At 39.9% G+C, this 24342-nt stretch overlaps 2 protein-coding genes and 1 non-coding gene across 4 annotated transcripts in view; 2 read left to right on the forward strand and 1 right to left on the reverse strand.

Annotated features, from left to right (window-relative positions):
- Positions 1-7838, forward strand: part of KIAA2012 (KIAA2012 ortholog) — a 130285-nt gene extending 122447 nt beyond the window's left edge. Inside the window, exons 18-22 of the mRNA XM_068968703.1 lie at positions 472-809; positions 3092-3294; positions 4274-4446; positions 5236-5455; positions 7316-7838. Coding sequence (XP_068824804.1) covers positions 472-809; positions 3092-3294; positions 4274-4446; positions 5236-5455; positions 7316-7454 — 1073 coding nt within the window. The 3' untranslated portion in view covers positions 7455-7838. The remainder of the gene's footprint in view (positions 1-471; positions 810-3091; positions 3295-4273; positions 4447-5235; positions 5456-7315) is intronic.
- Positions 7839-8975: 1137 nt separating this feature from the next.
- Positions 8976-24342, reverse strand: part of SUMO1 (small ubiquitin like modifier 1) — a 28326-nt gene continuing 12959 nt past the window's right edge. Inside the window, exons 2-5 of one of the 2 annotated variants that reach the window (XM_068967779.1) lie at positions 23606-23680; positions 18230-18307; positions 15956-16027; positions 8980-10405 (exon numbers count right to left, since the gene is read on the reverse strand). In XM_068967779.1, the coding sequence (XP_068823880.1) occupies positions 10337-10405; positions 15956-16027; positions 18230-18307; positions 23606-23680 (294 nt within the window). In that variant the 3' untranslated portion in view covers positions 8980-10336. Of the gene's footprint in view, positions 10406-15955; positions 16028-18229; positions 18308-23605; positions 23693-24342 lie in introns of those variants that run through there. The other variant, XM_068967780.1, reaches the window with a different exon arrangement.
- On the forward strand, positions 12443-12527 carry LOC138077295 (small nucleolar RNA SNORD103/SNORD85). Its single transcript, XR_011144743.1, has one exon. It is a non-coding gene; the product is annotated as a small nucleolar RNA SNORD103/SNORD85 (small nucleolar RNA).

The following is a 24342-nucleotide window of genomic DNA, read 5'->3' on the forward strand; positions in this document are numbered from 1 at the left end:
TCAGGGTGAATCAGAAGTCTTTTTAGTAGCAAGACTGCTGATCACAGTTGAAGCAGGTTCTCAAAGGGTGGTCTATGGGCTGTGCTGTGCTAAGTGGCTTTAGTCCTATCTGACTCTTTGTGACCCTATGGACTGTAGCTGGACAGACACCACTGTCCATGGGATTTGGGTTGCCATGCCCTCCTCCAAGGGATCTTCCTGACCCAGGGATTCAACCCACGTCTCTTATGTCTCCTGCATTGGCAGGCGGGTTCTTTACCACTAGCACCACCTGGGTCTATGGGCTACCCTTCTCAAAATCTTTGGAGTGATAGCTAAAATGCAGATTCCTACAAAATCAGACTCTAAAGGCAGGGCTCAGGTATCTGCACACAGATGATTCCATTGCACATGGGAGTTTTAAAGTCACTGAAAAGGATACAGAGATCATGTTTATTAGCTACACCTCTATCCCCAATTGTTCTCTCCTAGGAAAGTCAAAGGAATCAAAAGCTGAAAAGAAATCACAGCTAATTCCCAAAGGAAAAAAAACAGGAGCCAAAGGGAAAAGGACACGGAAGGAAGGGAATCTGGAAACAGCTGTGGAGCTGAGTGGGCCTGCTGTCATTAACTCTAAGGAAACCAAAGACCGCTCAGGTGGAGGTTTCTTCCGCTCAGGCTCTGGGGTAGAGGACACTTGGCTCTCTTCCAAAGTTGAGGCTCCTGAGAGCCAAGTTTCTATAGATGGAAGGTCATCACCCACCCAGACTGCAACTGTCCCTGGAAACATGGAACCTGAAGAAGAGAGAAGCCACGAGGACCCTTCCAAGGTAGGCTTCAATATTCTCACCCTGGCCAAAGGGATCTCTGTCCTCACTGGTACAACTGCAGAGGTGGGGAAAACTGCCCTGGATTATATTAAACTGCCTAATGATTTTATTTATTCTACTTTGTTTTTTTCTGACCCTTTAAGATGCCAGATCTGATAAAAGACACTAGGGTGGCAAAGTCCCTCTGAAATGAGGCATTCTGTGAGGCTCCCGAACTGCCAGGGCATGTACCCACCCCCATGAGCAGAAAGGCGGCACAGCACTCGTCTGTGAGAAGTACAGGCCTCACAGTTAAAAGGAAAGGTGAATTCAGGCCTCAGAGCCAAGCACATATTCTTGACTTAGCCAGGAGTTTATGCATGGCTTGCCTACCCAACACTGTAGAAATTCCTCCATTCCTTTACTGCGGCACAAAGCTGGGCCACAGGCAACTTACACACACACATCTATCTGCCTTTTCTTTGAACGCTGCAAACATACCCACAGCTAAACCACTATGGTTAAACTCACAGAAGTTACGTGCAAATAGGAACAATTCTGCTGATTTTCATTTAATCTCTACAGCCTCACTTGTGACCCAGGTATGATGCACCCCGTTTCATACACCTACAAGCTAAGATTAAAAGGGTTAGATGTTTGCTGCCAGAAGTTGGGCAACCATCAAGTGGCAGCGTCAAGACTTAGATCTTTTGACTCCAAAAGAGCTCCAGAGCTCTTGCACTATTTTTTATTATTATGTATGTATTTTATAGCCCCAAAAAGGATTTCAGGAAGCTTTTTCCTTTCTGGTCTCAGTCTTCCCAGCTGCCAAGGCTACAGCATTCTACTCCATATAGCAGATGAAAATTTTAAGCTGTGGGCAGAACTTCTCTGAGCCTGCTCTAGACTCAGAATTTCTAGATTTATTATCAATATACAGTACTGCATTGCCTCTGCAAAGGCTAAATAAGATAAGGAAGTACCCACCCCCATACTGGATACACAGAGCTCCCATGGGACAGCGGCCATCCAGTGTTCCCCTCAGAGGCATGCTTCTGACTGAGGAGGAGGCATCAGGAAGAACAAAAAATCTAAGACACTCTTCACAGAAACTGACAGAACGTTTCATTGGAAAAGTAGATTTGCAGAGGATTAAATAGGAGTCTGACACATCTACACCTAAGACTGCTCCTAGAGGAGCCTTTAGCTAGAACCTGTGGTTATGAGCCCTGGCTTCACATTCGCATCACTGAAGATGTTTTTTAAAACCACCAAGAAAAATAATATATTTTTAAGTAGGTGGTTGGGGTGGAGGAGAAGTTTCCTAGCAGTCCAGTGGTTAGGACTCTGTGCTTCTACTGCCAGCCATGCTCAATCCCGGGTCAGGGAACTAAGATCCCACAAGCCTTGCTGAGTAGCCAAAAAAAAAAAAAAAAAAAACCTTTAATTAAATTTTAAAAACCTGCCAAGGCCTCCCACCTAAGTATTCTTATTAAATTGGTCCAGGTGGGGCTTTGGCCTCAAGTAATCTTTAAAAGTTCCTTGGGTGATTATTAGACACATGTAGCAGACATGGCCGGAGAAGGCAATGGCACCCCACTCCAGTACTCTTGCCTGGAACATCCCACGGACGGAGGAGCCTGGTAGGCTGCAGTCCATGGGGTCGCTAGGAGTTGGACCCAACTGAAGCGACTTAGCAGCAGCAGCAGCAGACATGGTAGCTCAGCTGGTAAAGAATCTCCTGGGTCAGGAAGATCCCCTGGAGAAGGGATAGGCTACCCACTCCAGTTTTCTTGAGCTTCCCTGGAGGCTCAGATGGTAAAAAATCCGCCTGCAATGTGGGAGATCTGGGTTTGATCCCTGGGTTGGGAAGATCCCTTGGAGGAGGGCATGGCAACCCACTCCACTATTCTTGCCTGGAGAATTCCATGGCCAGAGGAGCCTGGCGGGCTACAGTCCATGGGGTCGCTGACAACTAAGCGACTAACCACAGCACAGCAGGCATTACGTTGGCACTTTCACTGTTTGAGTTAATTCTAGTAATAGCCAGCCAAGAGGAAGACAGTTCAGAGAAATTAAGCTGTTACCCTTGAATTCTGAAGCAAGTAAGAGAGAGACTTGGATCCAGGTCAGTCAGAGCCCAGAGCCCGGGCCAGTGGTAGCAGAGTTTGTACGACTGTGGTCAGAGTGTGGAAACCACCTTACCTCTGATTAGAGGCCATGTGGTGGGGGTGGAGGAGGGCGTGCTGCCAAGACGAGGTCACCCGCGATCACTGCTCACTGACAACACTCTGGCTCCTCAGGCCTTCCTCGTCACGAGGGAACAAGAGAAGGCTTCCCGGGACAGGCTGCGAGCAGAGCGGGCTGAGATGAGACGGCTGGAGGTGGAGAGGAAGAGAAGGGAGCAGGAGGAGCAGAGGCGGCTCCAGCGGGAGCAGCTGGAGAGGGCAGAGAGGATGAAGGAGGAACTGGAGCTGGAGCAGCAACGCCGCGTGGAGGAAATCCGGTGGGTGGCGAGGTCGTGGCCACGGCTGTGACGGGACGCAGAAGACAAGTGGGGCTGACCTCCTCAGGGGGTACATTGGCTCTGAGGCTCATTGTTGTTGTCGTTCAGTCGTTTAGTCACGTCCAACTCTGCGACCCCATGGACTGCACCACTGCCTGGCTTCCCTTCACCACCTCCCTGAGCTTGCTCAAACTCATGTCCATTGAGCCGGTGATGCCATCCAACCATCTCGTCCTCTGAGGTTCCCTTCTCCTTCTGCCTTCAATCTTTCCCAGCATCAGGGTCTTTTCCAATGAGTCCACTCTTTGCATCACATGGCCAAAGTATTGGAGCTTCAGCTTCGGCATCAGTCTTTCCAATGACATTCAGGGTTGATTTCCTTTAGGATTGACTAGTTTGATCTCTTTGCTGTTCAAGGGACTCTTTAAAAGAATCTTCTCCAGAGGCTCATGCCCTAAGGGAAAACAGCATGTCTCATTTTATCCTCAGTTATCCCAGGGACAGTCTGGACCAAAGATAAGATAAGGTGTCTTAAACCGTTAGGGTTACTCCAGACAGATGTTTGTGGATGTTCCCGGGAAGGCTTTGAGATCCGTTCCAGCAAACATTTGTTATGCCTCTTGCCACACTGTCTGCATTGCGCAAGGCCCTTCCATAAGCTTCTGGGCTCATTTAATCTTCCCAACAACCCAGTGAAACAGGAACTTCAAAATCCATTTGATAAGAATGGAAAATGAGGATCTGGGAACTGAAGGCCAGGCCCCAGAGCACAGAGCTGTCGAAGCTTCCAGGCTTCTAGTTTGTCCTGTTGTGTTCTGGCTTCTGCTGTTCAGTCAGGCTTCCCTTGGAAAAGCAGTCTCTGCATGAGATGCTGTTTGTGAACTACAGCCTGCAAACCCTTCACCAGAGGCACAGCTTGTCCTGTAAGGACACTGCAGTGGTTCTGCCATCTCCCTTACCTGTTTATGGGTTTTCTCAGCTTGAGGAAACAGAGACGTGAGGAAGAACGACAGCGGCAGGAGGAGGAGGAGAGAAGGCAGTGGCTCCAGTTGCAAATGGCCCAGGAGAGAGCTCGGCAGCAACAGGAGGAGTTCCGGAGGAAATGTCAGGAGCTGCAGAGAAAGAAGCAGCAGGAGGAAGCTGAGAGGGCTGGTGAGAGGTGCTCCGCTCTCTGCAACTCCCTCTATCTGGGACAGAAATATTTTTATCCCCCTGTGGGTGTTCATTTGATTCTCCCCAGTTATTCCTATCCTAGGTCTCAGTGTGAAGCACTCTAAATGGGTAAGCTGATTTTTTTTTTTTCAAAGTGATTAGTAGGTGTGACTCTAGTGAGCTGAGATAGAAGATTGAAATAAGACAGACTTGTTTGTAGCAATGACTCTTGTGGTCCCAGTGATCTCCTGGAGTGGGACCCAGCCCCTTGCATTGCCCTTCCAGCATTGCTCAGAAGCTGCCTAAATTGGAGACACAGCTCTGCTCCTTGCCTGCTTCCCTAGAAGATGGAAACAAACACCTGGATGGCTGCTGGGCAGCCTTTCAGGTGATGTATGGATTTTCTGTAGCCCATATTTGAGGAACAGGAAAGTGCTTCAGCAGATGATGCCACTGTAGAGTGGTCAGACCAGCTGAGTAAGCACCAAGGTTCTCCAGACCCTGCCCTGACACCTGTCTCCAACCCATCTGCATACCAGATTCTGGAAGATTCTTCCCCAAAGTTTTGTGTTCATTGCACAGTGCACTGCACACAGTAGGTACCTGATAAAGGACTCAAGTTAGTAAATGAACGCAGGGTAATACCCACAGAAGATCTGGCAACCAGCTGCAGGTAAGCCATAGAACATCTCATGGGGAGTCCCTGGGAATCAGACTTGAGAGTCAGATCAGAGAGTTGTTTTCTTGAATAATGAGACCCCTGCTGAGCCTACCTGTTCTGTTCTGCAGAGGCAGAAAAGCAAAGGCTGAAGGAGCTGGAAATGCAGTTAGCAGAAGAGCAAAAGCACCTGATGGAAATGGCTGAAGAAGAACGGCTGGAGTACCAGCAGCGGAAACAGGAAGCAGAAGAGAAGACTCGGCGGGAAGCAGAGGACAGATGGCAGAAGGAAAAGGAAGCAGCAAGGCTGGCTCAGGAGGAAGCCATGAAACAAGCCCAGGATCAAGCCAGGTATTTGACATTTGAACAACAGTTGCAAGAGTGGGACTGTTCAAGGACTTGACTGCCTGCTTCTAGTACTAGCTTTGAGCTGCTTTTGGACACGTGTTTTCCCACTTCCCATAGCATGTTTGGAAGAACTGAAAAATAAGAGATTCTCCTGCTGCAAAGGTGATAGAATTTCTTGATAACTTAAAGAACTGGCATTGAAGCTAGACAGGGTTTAGAGATTATCTAGCTCAGCCCTTTGCTTCACAGATGAGAAGAGCAAGTCGGAGAGAGAAGGACCCTGATCAGGGCTATCGGTGAACTAGGAGCAGTACCAAGACTAGACCAAAGACTCCACCCCCATCCCTGATTCTGAACCACTGCCTTTCTCAGTATGTATTTACTGGGTACCTGTTCTGTGCCAAACATTGTTCTGGACACTGGGAACTCAGGATGAAGAAAGACAGACATCTCTTTTCCTATGGCATTTACATTCTAGGGATGGGGGTGGGGAGACAGACTCTAAACAAAGGTTGAGTTGGCAATAAATGTTATTCAAAAATTTTTTAAAGAGATGTAATAGGATTGCGGGAGGTTTGGTTTAGACAGGTTGGCCAGGGCAAAACCTTAGCAGAGGCGATATATAAGGGTGGGACCTGAATGACAATGAGTTAGTCACATAAACATCTGGAAGAAAAATATCCCAGGAGGTAAACACCAAGTGCAAAAGTTCAAAGAAAAGAATAAGGCTGGGATGGCGAAAGAATAAAAGAAAAGTTAGCATGGCTGGAACCAAGTGAACAAGGCACAAAGAATACTTGTAGATGAGGTCAGAGAGGTAGACCTTTTTAGTAGAAATAGCTCAGAATCAGCCATTACAATAATGATTATTACACCTTTCTGATAATAGAATCTCTTTAGTAATGTGCTTTCAATTGACTCCTTAAAAACCAGGTCCTCCATAGTGGCTATTATCACAAATTTCCCCTCCATAGTGAAAGCAACAAAGTCATCCTTGTTTAGAACCATCACAACGGAAGCGTAAAGAAGTCCGACAAAGAAAACCATGTGATTCCAATCTTAACTGTAAACAATTTACCCCCTTGAAATTTATTTTCTACAACTTAAGCTGAATCTAAGCTAATAAATACTCTTCAGGGGACAAGAAAAAAAAAGAAGGAAACCAGAATAACACTATTTCAGGGGTTCCCACCTTACCTTGAGTTGCTCTCCTGGATGTTCCTCAGCTGTTATGGGAATTACAAAATAGATTAAGGGAAGTCTTGATTCAGTTTCAAAATTATGTGTTCACGTATCACAACAGTAGGACTGGTTCGTAAGCATGGAAACCAAAAGCAAAGCTGAGTTGCAATTTTCCTCAAAGAAAACTGGCTAGAAATACAAGGGGTAAGTTGAGCTACTGTGCAACGCTAATCCAAGTTGCTTTGAAGAAACATCTTCATCTCCACCAAGAATAAGTAATTAAAGGGGTATGTGAAGGGTGTGAAAGAGCCTCATTCCAGCAAGTGTTAGAACTTAATGCCAGCTGGCTTGATTTCATGTTCACTTGTGTGACATTGGCCCAGGTATACTTTCTCTGGCCTGTTTCTTCATCCCTAAGACAAGAGAGTCCCTTCATGAATACAAATTTAAGAACTGTTACACCCTTCAACATTTCTAGTAGGAAGATCATGATCCTTGAAACCTCATATCTCAAGTTACTGTATGAAAACAGTATGACCTTCCACTAAAATGCAAGTTAGTAGCCCCAAGTCTAATGATGATTACTGAAATTCTTAGTGAAAATTATTCAACTATCTTATAAAGACAGTTTTCTAGGATGGTTTATCAGTGCTGTGATCATGGGTGTGAATTGTTTCTTAGGCAAAAAGATGCTTTGAAGAAACATCTACATTTCCACCAAGAACTCCATAAGGAAGCCAGTGGCCTACAGTGGACACACAACATTTCCAGACCATGGGTCTACTCTTACTTCCACTTCCTACAAATACCAAGATCTTAAAGAAGAAAACTTACAAGTTGAAAGACAGTGATGGAAAAAGGGAACCTTCTTTCTATAATGAAGTTCCATACTGAGCTCAATTTGTTCCATTTCATCTGGTTCACCCCACTATACAGCTAACTTCACTCTAGGACTTCCATCCACACCACTGTCCAGGAAGTAGTCACATGTAGCTATATAAACGTAAAACATTCAGTTCTCCAGTCAGACTAGTCACATTCCAAGTAATCAATAACTGAATGTAGCCACTGGCTACAATACTGGACAGCAGATACAGACCATTTTCATCACAGAAAGTTATATTGGACAACACTGTATTCTTGAGCCCTGAAAATTAACCAGCCTTGAGGTTTTGCTCCTAACTGTGCTTTGAAAAACCAGCCACTCACATGATTTCCCCATTTAAAAAATCATACTGACTCTATCAAGAGTCTTGATTAGATAATTTATCTTTAACATCTCTTTAATAAGTATCTACTACAGATCGATCATTAAAGGGGATGAAGAACCTTTAAGATACATAAAGCAAGCAGTATCTGAAGCAAAATCTTCCCACAAATTTCCTTTAGCCCTACTCTATACTTCAGTCTGCATTTAAAAACTTAATACTTGCAGATGATTCCCTGGAAATCTCACACTAATGCTTATAAGGTGCTTTCTACAGGAGCTGCCACTTCCACAAACCAGAAGTCAAGCTCTGTGTTTGTACTGCTGTGTTACTGGACTTGCTTAAATTTGATATTCAACTCCTTGCTTTATGTAACATAGAAATAAAATGGCCAAAATACTGGCTATCGTAGTGAATATGTCACAGTCTTCCTCAAACTTGTTGACCCTACTCGTACATTCATTCGTTATTCAACTGATTCAATAATACTTAGATGAGAAACAAGCATCTCAAATAATTCAACCAAGAGAAGAAAGAACACTCAAGGAAAACATCCTTACGGGGAAAATCACCATTCCTGATTTTATTTTCTCTGTTTTACAAATTTCAGAAGTTGCAGTCAAGCACCAGGTAAAGTAGCTACACTGTTATTCGAGGTGCCTTCCAAATCTGATATTCTATTAAACTGTTGCTGTTAAAGGCCTATTTTATCAGCACTACTAACCAGATAAGCACATTTTTCAGTTAACCATAGCAGAATGCACAGCATTTTAGAAGAATCCAATAAACTAAAATCAAGTATCCCCCATAGCTAAGCTCCACCACCTAAATGCCAAGTCTTCAGAGATGCAAACAAAGCTAAGATCCCAAACTACATACACACGCATTCTGGATAGCTCAAAGAGCCTATCAGCTTTCTCAGGCCTGACAGAAACATGCAACTCAATGAGGACTTTCTGGAAATGGGTCTTATTTCTATTTACTATTCAATACAATGGTCTAAAAGTTCTAATTTACCTAGACTATATATATATGTACAATACAAATAATTTTTCAGGTATGGTCAAAATAAGAATTTATATGACAAGCCAATTATTTTTCAACAGAAAATTTGAGAAGGTATTCAAACTATAACAGTTTCCATTAGAGATAGGTTTTATTTGCTCTTCTAAGGTAGCTTAGATGACATTCTATTTGGAATAATATGAAATTGGATTACATATGTGCATATATATTCTGAATTCTGTGATTCATTAAGGAGTTAAAAGAAAAAGTTAAGCCCTCTAATTAAGGAACTAATTTAGTATTTTAATTTTACAGTTGAAAAGACGATATAAAGAAAGAAAATATAAACAACCTTAACTACAGAGAACATTTTGAAATTTGTTAAGGGAAAAACTGAAATTATCAATATCAATTAAGAATTTTTGGCGTGCCCATTTATTCAACATATTGAGTTAACTGTATCATACAAATGCACCATACAGGAATATCAAGATTTTTTAAAAAACAACAGTGGGTATTTAAGAAGGTATTGTGACCTTAATTAAATCTTTAATTCTGAAGGCACTTCAGTAACTTTCAGTGCTTCAAAGTCATGATCATCACCGCACAATCCGGGAAAAAATCTGTACCATGTATGAACAATAATTGCCAGTATGATGCAAAAAAACCTTATGTTTTAAGCATTTTCTTTTTTCTTTCTGTACAATTAAAAATAAAATAAACATGGGTACAGTTTTTACAAATATTTTTTTTATTTTAATGAAGCTGGTACAGACACTGTCCATTTAAAACCCATATCCCAGGCCAAAAAGTACAAATAAAGTCAAAAAGAGCAGTGTTCTGTTGTATACACTTCTGCATGAATAACTTTAACTGCTAATGAAAATTAGATCTTTTCTGGGATCTTCTGACAAGACTTTTCTTTCACCTTAAAATGCTTCTCTTCAGTAAAGCCATCTTTGGAGTTAGTCATTATTCTCTGTCATTTTGACTCCAACTGGATATTCCTCTTCTTTTGGTCCAGACCCTCAGATTTTAAAAGTAGCTTCAAGTTAAGGAAAGGTCATTTTTCCACAGTTCTGTTTTCCGAAAAACTTCCGTCTCCCACTGAAAGTCATAGTCCAGGAGTGAAGCAATCACATGCTAGAACTTCAGGGCCAATTGGAAAGTCATTAAGAACACTTGCATTAGTTGATCTTATTTATCACAAGCCTGCAAATGCACAGTCCTGGAAAAGGCGGGCTCTCTATGCACACATGTAATTTTTAAAAAGGAGAGAGTGATATGAAGGGGGCTGAGGTTTGATCACCAAAAATCAGCACAATGAAAAGAAACAATAATGAATAATGGGCACTAGAATTCAAATTACCAGATGTTTTAAAGAGATGGGGTGCCAGTTTTCAATTATGTTTTGAACACCACATTACAAAAGAACTATTTTTAAAAATAAAAAAGGATTAAGGGGAAAGAAAAAAAATAAAAAGAATATCTAAACCGTTGAATGACCCCCTGTTTGTTCCTGATAAACTTCAATCACATCTTCTTCCTCCATTCCCAGCTGTAAGAGGAAAGAAAAGTGTTAGTAGTAGAATAAAAAGTACTATTTTTTTAACTGGCTGCAATTACGTGGCAACTGTGCAAAAAAGATACAAAAATAATCCATAGTTATCCTGTTCTGAAACTAACAATCTTGTTTCCTTTAATCCAAAGAACAGAGAGGTATATTCTTTTCTTCTGATACTATGTGGATATGAAATCATTCATGTTACTTTGCTGAGCCAACTTCACTTCCCAGTTTATTCACCATGTAAAACTTAAGTGTTTCTGAAAAGTACCTTAAAGGAGTTTTAAATTTAATGAAACATGTATAGAATAGTTTTTAAGTAATAGTTTGATGCCATATTTTCTAAAAATCATTTTACTTCCAGATGTAATTATTTGATAGAATCTCTTCTCTTTCAAAAAACCTGACTTCAGTTGAAATATATGTAGGTTTTGGCTAGAAAAATACTGTCTAAGGGTTCATTTCTATTATTTTCTTTGATAGTGACCACTCTCAATGAAGAGTTACTATATATCTACTTTTGACACTTCAATTCTATAGGCTTGATTTTTCAGGCCAATTCTCAATTCTTATAGAAAGGGGGAAAAAAAAAAAGACCCTTTAAAATGCCCTTTACAGAACATTAAGCAAAATATATGCAATTTTTTTTTTAATATGCATGAAGTATTCTGGAATGTTTTCTTAAAGACATTATTAATAATGGTTGCCTCTGAGAAATGGGAATGCAGAGATATCTAGAGTGTATTTCCCATTTTATATACTTTGGTAGTTTGGTTTTTTAATACTTTCATTTTTAACTACAAGTGTTCTTTATTTAAAAAATAAAAGTGTACAGAAGGGGGCTGGTGTTGCATAGAAACCCATAGACCCCTCAATGAGGCTTGTAAAGAACTGCAAATCTATTGATTCTGGTGTGCAGCCAGGTTAAACAACACTGAAACAGGCAGACTGAAAACAAAACTCAGCATTGTTTCCAATGAACTACAGTGAATCACAAAAGCAAATGAAGAATAACAGTTCAAAGGAAAGTTCAAGTAATCTCTGAGACAAGTTCTATATTTTATACAGGACAATTTTATGCAGAATACAAAATATGAAAATTAAAATATGCTAAGAAATCGAAAAATAAGTGAATTTAGAATTTTTTTAAGTGATTAATTGGTTCTGGTGTCACAGATATCTTGACTGTGATAAAACATATGAATGTTAAAATAGTTATTAATTAAAGGTGCTATTAAAATTTAATTTTAATTGCACACATAGCCTGGTAAACACTGCAAGGACTAGAATTCCCAATATTACAAGGAACCCTTGAATTGGGAAGGTAGCATATGTCCTTAAACTATGGTGAATATGAAGCCAACAGCTTTAAGTACATTGGCAGATAAGAGTAAATAAACAACAGTACAAAGAGGTCACTCCCTAAATACCTACTCTCTCCCACTGCCCCATTATTCTTCTAAAAAGATAAATCTTTTAATGATAGTAAGGGAGGTGTCACTAAAATGTATTAAATAACCTTCTGTGTTGCTGAGATTATGGCAAGCTTTTGTTGTTCAGTCACTAAATCTGACTCTGCAACCCCGTGGACTGCAACATGCCAGGCCTCCCTATCCCTGTGCCTTAGCCAAGTTAAGACAGGGAAAATATAAAATGAGTTTGGAATATCTTGTGCCAGACAGTAAGGAAGTACTCAAGAAAGTAGATGGATACTAAACCAACAGGGGAAAATTTGATGAGAAAAAGGATAGTCACATAGTTTCAAAGTATGTGCCCACATACTACTCAATTCCAACAGGAAAAATGGTTTAACTACACAGGGAAAAAAACAAAACAAAACGGTAACTGTTACACCCAGTGATAAAGGACTTCAGATACTCCAGATATTACAGCCTGAGAAAGACACATCACCATTTACGTAATAATCCAGCCAAACACACATGATCCAAATCTAGTCATGAGTTAACAGAACAGCCCAAATGAGAGTCTATCTGGAAAATAACTGGTTTGTACTCTTCAAAAATGTAAATGTCTGGCAGTGATGAGCCACTTGCCCTCTCTGAGAACAGAGTTCGGTAATGAGAATCTTTACTCTGGACTCAAGTTCTGAGCCAGACGAGGCACCCACCACCTCCAGTTCAAAACAAAACACCATGCTGGTGTTGACGATGGCAGCTGAAGGCTGGGGAGTCGAGTCCTTAAGCTGTGAGACTCAGATGGGCCTGTCAAAATGCTGGTGAGGGCAGAGGGAATGTTGAAGACACACAGCAGGTTGGGAGTTCATTCCATTCAGTGCCCAGCGCAGGAGGTACAGAGGTAAGAAGAGGATGTTGTGTGTAAGTGATCAGAAGCAGGGGTGAGGCTACTAGTTTGTTTTCTCCTAATGTTCAGATCGTTATCAGCTTTAATTTTCCCTGGGATGTTCCAGGATGAAAATGTGATGACTGAATCTTTCCTTGTTAATTTTCTTGTTTCTTTAGAACATGGAACTTTTTCCCCTCTCTTGATCATAATGCCCGCTTACTGAAATCAAGCAGGAAATTTTGATTTCCCAGGTATTTTCCAATCTTTGCTCTCTCCCACGAATATGACACATTGTTGATGTTTATATTTTACTATATTTTTGTGTTTGTTTTCCGATCCAGTGGCTACACTGTAGTAGTTTTTTTCTCCCTTCTGTTCCCTGCTCTCTGCCCCCCGCCATTGTTCTTTCTCCCCTCTATATTCCTGAGTACCTTCTCCTGATCTGGCTTCTCTGGGATTCCTGTTCTGGGTCTAAACTACCTTTCCCAGTACAAATAACTTAGTGTTTTCCACATGTAAGTGTATTTTAGGTGAAATAAATTGATCTCCAGTCGAGGCGGGGGGTGGGGGGGGGATGTAAATGTCATGAAGACAAAGACAGTCTGAAGAACTGTTCGAAGTTAAAGATAATTAAAGTGAAAATGAAAGCCACTCAGTCATGTCCGACTCTTTGCGACCCCAATGGACGATAGCCCACCAGGCTCCTTCCTGTCCACGGGATTCTCCAGGCAAGAATACTGGAGTAGGTTGCCATTCCCTTCTCCAGAGGATCTTCCCAACCCAGAGATCGAACCCAGGTCTCCCACACTGCAGGCGGATTCTTTACCAGCTGAGTCACCACGTGTTCATACTGACCTGGATCCTACAATGAGGGAGAAAAAGGGAAAATTGGGACAAATGACAGAACAGTATTCTAACAGTATTAAGTGTCCTGAATTTTAACAACAGTACTTTGGTTATGTAAAAGAAAATACTTGTTCTCAAGAAATACACACTAAAATATTTAGTAAATGGCCATGGTGTATGCAACCTACTCCCAAATGGTTCAGACGATACACATACACACACATATGGCGGGGGGGCGGGGGAGGAGGCGAATAATAAAGTACAGGTAGCAAAATGTTAAAAACTGGTAAATCTAGGTAGAAGAGAGTACAATGTTTTGCACTATTCTTGCCACTTTTCTATAATTTGAAAATCATCACAAAATAAAAACTTTTTAAAAAAGATGAAGGGATGTCAAAAAGAACAGATGTGCCAACTTGAAGGGCTTCCCACTGGCTAATATCTAAAGAATATCACTCATACAAAGTATCTCCCCACAAATTACTTATTAATCACAAAATAACTGGGATAAATTGATACAATGCTACAGTGGATAAAATGATACAATGGATAAAATATCTGGCAGTTAGCATCTTAACTAAGTGATCAAAATTAGTATTACCCATAGTAAGACATGGAAGTGAAGTGAAGTCGCTCGGTCGTGTCCGACTCTTTGCGACCCCATGGACAGCAGCCTACCTGGCTCCACCGTCCATGGGATTTTCCAGGCAAGAATATTAGAGTGGGCTGCCATTTCCTTCTCCAAGGAGTAAGACGTGGACATCATATAATTCCTGACATGATGCACTTGGATTTTCACAGCTTCACTCTGTGTTGCTCTTACCAAATGTTCAAACCTGAATCTAATCATGAGGAAACAACAGACAAACCCCAACTGAAGGACATTCTTTTTAATTAATTAATTTATTTTAATTGGAGGCTAATTACTTTACATGAAGGACAATCTAAAACACAGTTGGCCTGAATTCTTTTTTAAAATGTCAGTGTAATGAATCAGTCAGTCCTAAAGAAATCAACCCTGAATATTCATTGGAAGGACTGATGTTGAAGCTGAAGCTCCGACACTTCGGCCACCTGATGCGAATAGCTGTTCACTGGAAAAGACCCTAATTCTGGGAAAGACTGAAGGCAGGAGAAGAAGGGGACCCCATAGTTGGATGGCATCATCAACCCAATGGACATGAGTTTGAGCAAACTCCAGGAGATGGTGACAGGCTGGGAAGACTGGCGTGCTGCACGACTGTTGTGTGCATGGGGAAACAAAGAGTTGGACGCAACTTAGCGACTGAACAACAGTATAATGAAAAACGAAGGCTGAGGAACTGTTTCATATGAAAAGGAAGCTAAGAGGCACGATAACCAGTTAGAATGCATATCCTGATGAGATCCCAGGTTAAGTTAAAAAAAAAAAAAGGCAGGTGAGCTACAAAGGACCTTACTGAGACAAATTGCAAAATCAGATTATTTTGATTGTATATTCAATTACAGTATTGTATCAAGGTAAATCACCTAGATAATTTAACTGTGACTCTTAGTTGAACAATAACACTGAAATATTGAGGGGTAAAGAGCCATATCACCTGCAAATTAATATCAAATGGTCCACCAGTAGTGATAATCTGTACATACAGAGAGAATGATAAATCAAACACAGCACAACGTTAATAAATGAAGAATCTACAAAAAAGGTTATACAGGAGAATATTATACTAGTCTCATCATTCAATAAGTTTGAAATGTTTTCAAATAAAAAAGCTAATAACAACCATATATCGTTCCCACTATCAGAAATACCAGAAATGTTATTTTGTATGTGGAGGAGGGGAATCTGTATAATTGTAAATACACACACGCTCTTTTTCTCACATTTTATTACTTTCAGATATCTGGGGGTGGGAGTGAGAATAAGGGTAGAGAGGGTGAAATATATAAACAGGAAAATAAAACAATATATTCAATAAAACAAATGAAGGCATAGAAGCGTTAAAAACCATAACCCAAAAGGACAAAGACAAAAACATATATTAAGCTTCTATATTAAGTTCTCAAAATGGGCCAAAAGTCAAAATCGAACTCTAAAGATCACTATCACCATGAAAATGTACGCGAAATCTGCCAAATTTGAGAACCATCTGTCCATCCTTAAAAAGGCATAGTATGTGCCTTATAACAATTTAAGCACTCAGTCCCTACTTTTCACCTCTTTTTACTGGCATATTTGAAGGCACTAAAAGGGAAATTCAACCCAAAAGACTGTGTTTCTCTCTGACAAATAATATAGCACTTAACTCAGAGAATATTCAAGAAAAGGGCAGTTTAATGGTACCAGCAAACCACATCATTCAATGCAAAATTCAAAATATGTCTTGAATTCAGAGAAGAAATTATACTCACTTCTTTTGGAGTGTGATTATCAGCAATTCTCTGACCTTCAAAGAGAAACCTGAGTGAATTCATGGGAACTCCCTAAAAGGACAGAAAATGTACAAATACAAACCTTACAAGAGATAAACTTTGATGCACAAAAAGCAAACATGAAAGCTTCAACAGAATGTGTAGAACATAAAACTAGACAGCTAATTCTATTATTATTACCTTTAACTGAGTAAAAACTATTTGCTAGGTACTCCTGATACCAAATATTTTATATACAGAATCATAAATTTTTCATCACAGCAGCCCTAAAAGGTAATCATTATCACCTTATCTTCATTTACAGCTGGAAAATCCAAGGTATAGAGAGGACACACAAGCTCGTCAACAACTGAAGGCCAAATCTGTTCCCAACCCTGTGTATTCTTGACCACTATTCTATACAGTTTCCTCTCAAATCTATAAGCTAACATAAAATAAAATCAGATATTGGATGAGCACCAGCTACTAACTGTACAAGCAAAATTAGTTATAAACAGACTAAATCATAGAAATTTGGCAAAGCACAGCAGCAAGGCAGATAAACTACAGAAAACCTGTGATGGTATTTATAGCACTGTAAGTATCACAAAAGGTATTAAAATATATGTTTCTAATCACTTATTCCACAAAAATGGCTAAAAGAGAACAGATGGCTCATTTAAAGAGAAGTAACTTCACTAACAAGTATAAATCAAGAATCATTTATTTAGTCCACAAGTATCAGAAAATTCTGCTCAATAACTAATGTGTTAAGATTTCCGCCATGTTTAAGTACTATCCCAAAAATATCATAAAAAACTCAAACTATCTTCCCAATATGTACTACACTTATATATACAAGACCGTGCAAACTTACCCTGGAAGTGGTTTTAAACTTTTTCTTAGTTCCCTGACCAGGGGTTGAACCTGGGCCCCAGCAGTCAAACTGCAAAGTCCTAAGCACTGAACCACCAGAAAATTCTCTACTTTTAAATTATTTCCAGGGTTATGCTAACTAATAAACATAACTGACAAGGAAAAAATATTCTTTGATTTTAAATATAGGATCTTTCAAAAAGTAAGTATCTTATATTGGAGTTATAAAAGTTTCTACAGAAGCAAGTCTATAATCTCAAAATGGAAAGATGATTCAATCTCTCTTGTTGGGTAAGAATTCCATACTTCAGATAAATTAAGTATCCCACTGCGTGTATATCAGCAAACATAAGAAAAAAATTATCAAGCCTTTGTGAACTGAGTATAGAAACTTTTTCTAAAGACTATAAACTCTGAAGCATAAAAAATTATTCCAACTTGATGTTATATTATCTCCCCTGGCACCTTAGGGCTTCCCTGGTAAGCTCAGCTGGTAAAGAATTCACCTGCAATGCAGGAAACCTGGGTTTGATCCCTGGGTTGGGAAGATCCCCTGGAGGAAGGCATGGCAACCCACTCCAGTATTCTTGCCTGGAGAATTTCGTGGACAGAGGAGCTTGGTGGGCTAAAGTCCATGGGGTCACAAAGAGTCAGACACAACTGAGTGACTAGGCACAGCACAGCAATTTCAATTCTGAATCAGTTTAGTTTTCACTTTTGCACTTTCTCCTCAATAATCAACTCCATTATCTACAGATGAGGTAAAAGACTACATATTTTCTTTGGAGTTATTGTGAAGAGTAAATGACAATGTATCTAAGTACCCATTAGCACAGTGCAGTTAATACATGTTCATTTCCAGTTTTAGTCCCCATCAATATTATTGCAAATGTGAGCTAGTTGAGCCCCACTTAATAAGACTTGACTGAGCTTAACAATTAACATCAAAAACAGAAACAGGAAATTCCCTGGCAGCTCAGTGGTGAGGACTGAACTTTTACTGCCAAGGGCATAGGTTCGATCCTTGGTCCAGGAATTAGGAGCCCACAGGCCATGCAGCACAGCAAAAAAAAAAAAAAAAAAATGTTTATTGGCTCACTTATCCTAACACTGGAGTGGGTAGCCAGTCCCTTCTCCAAGGGATTTTCCTGACTCTGCAGGGATAGAATTTAGGTCTCCTGCCTTAGAGGCAGATACTCTAATGTCTGAGCCACCCAGGAAGCCCACTGTTTTCCTTATCCCAACACCTAAATGATCTCTTTTTCTTCTTGCAAAGTCCTAAATACTAGACTACCAGAGAATTCCCAAAAGATTACTTTTCTTTTGACCTGACAAGCTTTCTTAAAAGAAAAATTAATGATATATAAAGCACTGAATTTAATACTACAACATACAGACCTGCCTTTGACAGTATGATTCTTTGAGTTTCTTGAGATGTGTCGTCATTTTCACTTTGAAGTGAATCTCACTGCTATCCTAAGGAGATAAGAGGAATAGGATTATCTCTCTTTGTGTAAGTTACTTGCTTTGCCTGAACCAAATTATTTAATTATACATATACTACATACAAAAACATACAACTTGTCACCTATATTTTCCCTCCAAAATATTCTTTTTAGCATTCCTAACAGGTTTTATTAAAATAATCATCCTCAAAGTTGCTTTATACTCATTTCAAAGCAAGTTTCAGTTCAGTTCAGTTGCTCAGTCGTGTCCGACTCTTTGCGACCCCATGAATCGCAGCACGCCAGGCCTCCCTGTCCATCACCAACTGCCAGAGTCTACCGAAACCCATGTCCATTGATTTGGTGATGCCATCCAACCATCTCATCCTCTGTCATCTCCTTTTCCTCCTGCCCTCAATCTTTCCCAGCATCAGGGTCTTTTCAAATGAGTCAGCTCTTCACATCAGGTGGCCAAAGTATTGGAGTTCCAGCTTCAGCATCAGTCTCTCCAATGAACACCCAGGACTGATCTCCTTTAGGATGGACTGGTTGGGTCTCCTTGCAGTTCAAGGGACTCTCAAGAGTCTTCTCCAACACAACAGTTCAAAAGCATCAATTCTTCGGTGCTCAGCTTTCCTTATAGTTCAACTCTCACATCCATACATGACTACTGGAAAAACCATAGCCTTGACTAGATGGACCTTTGTTGACAGAGTAATGTCTCTGCTTTTTAATATGCAGTTTAGGTTGGTCATAACTTTCCTTCCAAGGAGTAAGTGTCAAAACATAATCTATTTTAGGTATTAAAATCAGCAGTATAAGTAAAAGTATGTATGTCAAAAATGCATTCCTTCACAATTGCATACCTATTCTATTTTCAAAATAAAAACCTAAACTATCACAAATTCCCAAAGGCAACTCAGAATAAAAAGTGCCCCCTATAACTGAAGTGCCACTAAAGATGGTCAAAGCTATGAGAGATGTATACCGTAAAACAGCAGACTGAACAATTCTTCCTGCCGTAAAAAGTCACCATACAGAGTCTGGTTTCTCTTGCATGAGTAAAATGAATAATCTAAGTCACTCAAATTGAAAGATGGGACCACAGATAATTTCCTTCTACCTAGACTGTCAAGTAAACTATCAGGCAACCATCAGAAAAAAATATTGGCACTTGCACACTGTAAAAATTTCAAAGCCAATTCTAATGATTACATAGCATATTCACAGATATATATTAGCGGAAGTTGCATGTTTTGTTTATAATTATTAAAAAAAAAGGAATTCCCTGGCAGTCAGTCCAATGGTTAGGACTTGGTGCTTTCACTGCCAAGACTCGGTCTGATCCTGGTTGGGGAACTAAGATCCTGCATGCTGTGTGGTATAGCCACATTTTCTTTTTTTTTTTTTTTTTTCACTTTCTTAATTAATTTTTTTAATTTAATTTTAAAATCTTTAATTCTTACATGTGTTCCCAAACATGAAACCCCCTCCCACCTCCCTCCCCATAACACCTCTGTGGGTCATCCCCATGCACCAGCCCCAAGCATGCTGTATCCTGCGTCAGACATAGACTGGCGATTCAATTCTTACATGATAGTATACATGATAGAATGCCATTCTCCAAAATCATCCCACCCTCTCCCTCTCCCTCTGAGTCCAAAAGTCCGTTATACACTGCTGTGTCTTTTTTCCTGTCTTGCATACAGGGTCGTCTTTGCCATCTTTCTAAATTCCATATATATGTGTTAGTATACTGTATTGGTGTTTTTCTTTCTGGCTTACTTCACTCTGTATAATCGGCTCCAGTTTCATCCATCTCATCAGAACTGATTCAAATGAATTCTTTTTAATGGCTGAGTAATACTCCATTGTGTACATGTACCACAGCTTTCTTATCCATTCATCTGCTGATGGACATCTAGGTTGTTTCCATGTCCTGGCTATTATAAACAGTGCTGCGATGAACATTGGGGTACATGTGTCTCTTTCAGTTCTGGTTTCCTCGGTGTGTATGCCCAGCAGTGGGATTGCTGGGTCATAAGGTAGTTCTATTTGCAATTTTTTAAGGAATCTCCACACTGTTCTCAAATTTTCTTTAAAAATAATAATAAATAAATTCTTATCCTGTGGATAATTTCAGGAACAGACAAAATTTCTAGAGCAATACCTCACTCCATCAGCTAAAATCATTTCTAGATGAATTAAAGAGCTTAATTAATGTTTAATAATTAATTAAAATATTTTTAAAAAATTTAGTTATCTTCTCCTCTTCTTTGGGAAAGACTTTTTCCCTAATCTTGACATTAGTAAATCCTTACTTTAAAGCAAGATTTTAACTCAGAAAACATTTTTAAAAAAAAAGGAGACTGATAAAGCCAACTTAATAAAAACAGAAACCACCTATAAGTAAGTTAAGAGACTCTGAAGAAAATATTCACAACATATATAGCAGACAAGAAAAAATAAGTAAACATGAAGAATTCCTACATATTAGTTGTTGTTAAAAAGGTAATCCATGGCATAGGAGAAATGTACACAAGCACAGCTGCTTTACTACACTCTGCTTTTTCTTACTTGGCTATGCCAGATCTGTTGTGGTGCACAGAATCTTCAGTTGCAGCACATGGATCCACAGTTCCCTGACCAAGAACAGAATCTGTGCCCGCTGCACTGGGAGCAGTCTTAGCCATTGGACCACCAAGGAAGCCCCTGTGCTCTCTTTATTGAATTTTGCAGGTACTGCGTTTTTTACAAATTGAAAGTTTGTAACAAACTTACATTCAGCAAGTCTACCCGCACCATTTTTCCAACGGTGTTTGCTCATTTCAGGTCTGTGTGTCCCAGTTTGGTAATCGGTAATTTAGTAATTCTCTCAGTAATTCAAATCCTACCCCAACAGAAAAAGCTCACGCAAGGCTCAGATGATGGTTAGTAATTTTTGGCAATAAAGTATTTTTAAATTAATGTGTGTACATTGTTTTTTTCCAGACATAACACTATTATACACTTAAACCACATTATAGTGTAAACATAACTTTCATATGCACTGGGAAACAAAAGATCCATGTGATTCACTTTATTGCAATGGTCTGGAACCAAATTCTCAATATTTCTGAAGTAAGCCTATAAATCAACGGAATAAAATTGAGAGTCCAGAAATAAATTCATATATATCTACAGTCAACTGATTTTGACAAAGATGCCATGCAGTTCAATGGGAAAAGAACAAAACTTTCAATTAGTGTTCTAGGAAAAACAGATAGCCATATGCAAAAGAAGTTAGACTCTCCTTCAAACCCATACTAAAAGCATGCAAAAAGCACTCAAAATGATAAAAAACTAAATGTAAGAGCTAAAATCATAAAAACTTTAAAAGAATCTATAGCTGTGAATTTTTGTGACCGACTGAGGTAATAGTTTCTTACATATGACACTAAAATCACAGCAAAAAGAGAAAAAAATAGGGATTTCCTTGGCGGTCCAGTGGTTAACAACCTGCCTGCCAATGCAGGAGACACAGGTTTGATCTCTGGTCTGGGGAGATTCCACATGCCAAGGAGCAACCAAGCCCGTGTGCCACAACTACTGAGCCTGTGCTCTAGAGTCCGGGAACTACTGAGCCCCAGTGCCCAGAGCCCAAGCTCCACAACAAGAAAAGCCACTGCAATTAGAAGCCCACGCAGCACACAGAGAGGTCCCCACTCACTGCAACTAGAGACAGCCTGTGCAAAGAACAAACACCCAGCACAGCCAAAAAGTTTTTAAAAAGATAAATTCAATTCATTGAAATCAAAAACTGTTTGTGCAAAGGACACAACGCAGAAAGTGAAAAGACAACCCAAAGATGGGAGAAAACATCTGCAAACCATCTAACTGATAAGGATCTAATAACCAAAATACATGTGAAAAGTTATTACAACTCAAAAATAAAGACAAATAATCCAATCTAAAAATGGACAAAAGATCTGAATAGACACATTTCTCCAAAGATGTGCAAATGGCCAATAAGAACAGGAAAAGATATCCATCATTAACCATCAGGAAAATACAAATCAAAAACACAATGAGATACTACTTCACACTCACTAGGATGACTGCTGCTGCTGCTGCTAAGTCGCTTCAGTCATGTCTGACTCTGTGCGACCCCATAGACGGAAGCCCACCAGGCTCCCCCGTCCCTGGGATTCTCCAGGCAAGAACACTGGAGTGGGTTGCCATTTCCTGCTCCAATGCATGAAAGTGAAAAGTGAAAGTGTAGTCCGCTCAGTCGTGTCCAACTCTTCGAGACCCCATGGACTGCAGCCTACCAGGCTCCTCTGTCCATGGGATTTTCCAGGCAAGAGTACTGGAGTGGGGTGCCATTGCCTTCTCCGCACTAGGATGACTATATATATTTAAAAAACAACAACAACAACAACAACCAATCCTGGGTAAAATGTAAAATAACAAACCTTCATTTATTGTCGGTGAGAATAATGTATAAAATGGTGCAGCCACTGCTAAAAGCTGTTTGAAGGCTCCTCAAAACGTTAAACAAAGTTACTACTATATTAAACCCAATAATTGCACTCCTACATTCTCTATAGAGAATTGAAAACATATCCACACAAAAATTATAATGAATATTCAAAGCAATATTATCACACTGGCCCAAAACTGAAAGATTGGTATAATAATACCCCATGTTTCAGAGAATGTGGGAAAATGGTACTCTCACACTTCCATGGTGAGAGTGTACTAGTTCTTCCGTCCCTTAAAAAAAACAACTATGACGATTCATTCCTCCACTAATTTCCAGCTAACCTTTATTATCTATTAGCGTCTCACACGGAGAAGGAAATAGCAACCCACTCCAGTGTTCTTGCCTGGAGAATCCCAGGGATGGGGGAGCCTGGTGGGCTACCGTCTATGGGATCACACAGAGTCGGACGCAACTGAAGCAGCTTAGCAGCAACATCTCAAAAAGGGTCAATAAGATAACGATCAGAGTCTGGAGAAATAAGGTGCCAACAGAGAGAACGGGATCAGGAAAAGGCCTGAGAGGCCCTTTTGTGTAAGGCCTCTAGCGTTATCACTTAATAGTAGTCACTGTATTTGCCACTGAAGCATGCTAAACAAGAAAAAGTTCTATTAGAAGAAATTAAAGTGATAAGTTGCCTAGTGGAGCAATTTAAAAATACAGTATCACCCTCTCCTACCTCTAACAGATGCACATACAGTAAACGAAACTCCACTTTTCAATAACTTGCCTTAGTTGAATCATTTTTTCTGTTTCAGAAATCATTCACACATTCCAGAGTCAAAGGAGAAAAATAATGAAACTCACCTGTCCAATGACTTTGAGTTTAATATATTCTCCTTCCTTCTTATCCCCCAAGTCCTCGGTTGAAGGTTTTGCTTCCTGAAAGTACATATAAATGTAAAAGTTTCCATTGCTATTTTAATTACTCATCCATTACTTTGACTTAGGGTACAAAATTTGCAACTAAAAATACAGCAAGCATTTATTTTCTCTGCCAGTCAATCGAGCAAAAAAGGTTCTAAGTCAATTACTCTCTCAAACAGTTCACTGAAAATCAAGAAAGAAGTCTCTTTTATTATAATCCTACAGTAAAGGTTCTAAAACTTCACGGTGCTTCAGAATCATTGGAAGGACTTGTTAAAAAGGTGGCTGGGTCTCACACCCAGCTTTTTATTCAGGAGGTCTCGGGTAGGGCTGTAATATGCACTTCTGACTAATTACCAGGCAATACTAATGCTTCTGGGCAAAGGAACAACCTGGAAGCCATTATCTTACAGTCAACTACTATCAGTCAGAGGAAGCTCATCCTCCAGGAATCCTTGACCAAACATTTTGAATCCAAGATTACTTTCTTACAACCCAGTGGGAGAAATTAAATACTTCAATTACAAAACTGAACTAAGAAATAAAAATTAATCACATTAACATAAGCAAAGGTCTTTTTAGGAAGGAGAATCAAACAGCAAAGTATTGGCTTAATGTACGTGAGTCAAAACAAATCATTTTATATCAGTTATTATTTTAGACTATCTGAAGCAGTA

The sequence above is a fragment of the Capricornis sumatraensis genome, chromosome 3 (assembly GCF_032405125.1).
Source record: "Capricornis sumatraensis isolate serow.1 chromosome 3, serow.2, whole genome shotgun sequence".
Classification (NCBI taxonomy): Eukaryota; Metazoa; Chordata; class Mammalia; order Artiodactyla; family Bovidae; genus Capricornis; species Capricornis sumatraensis.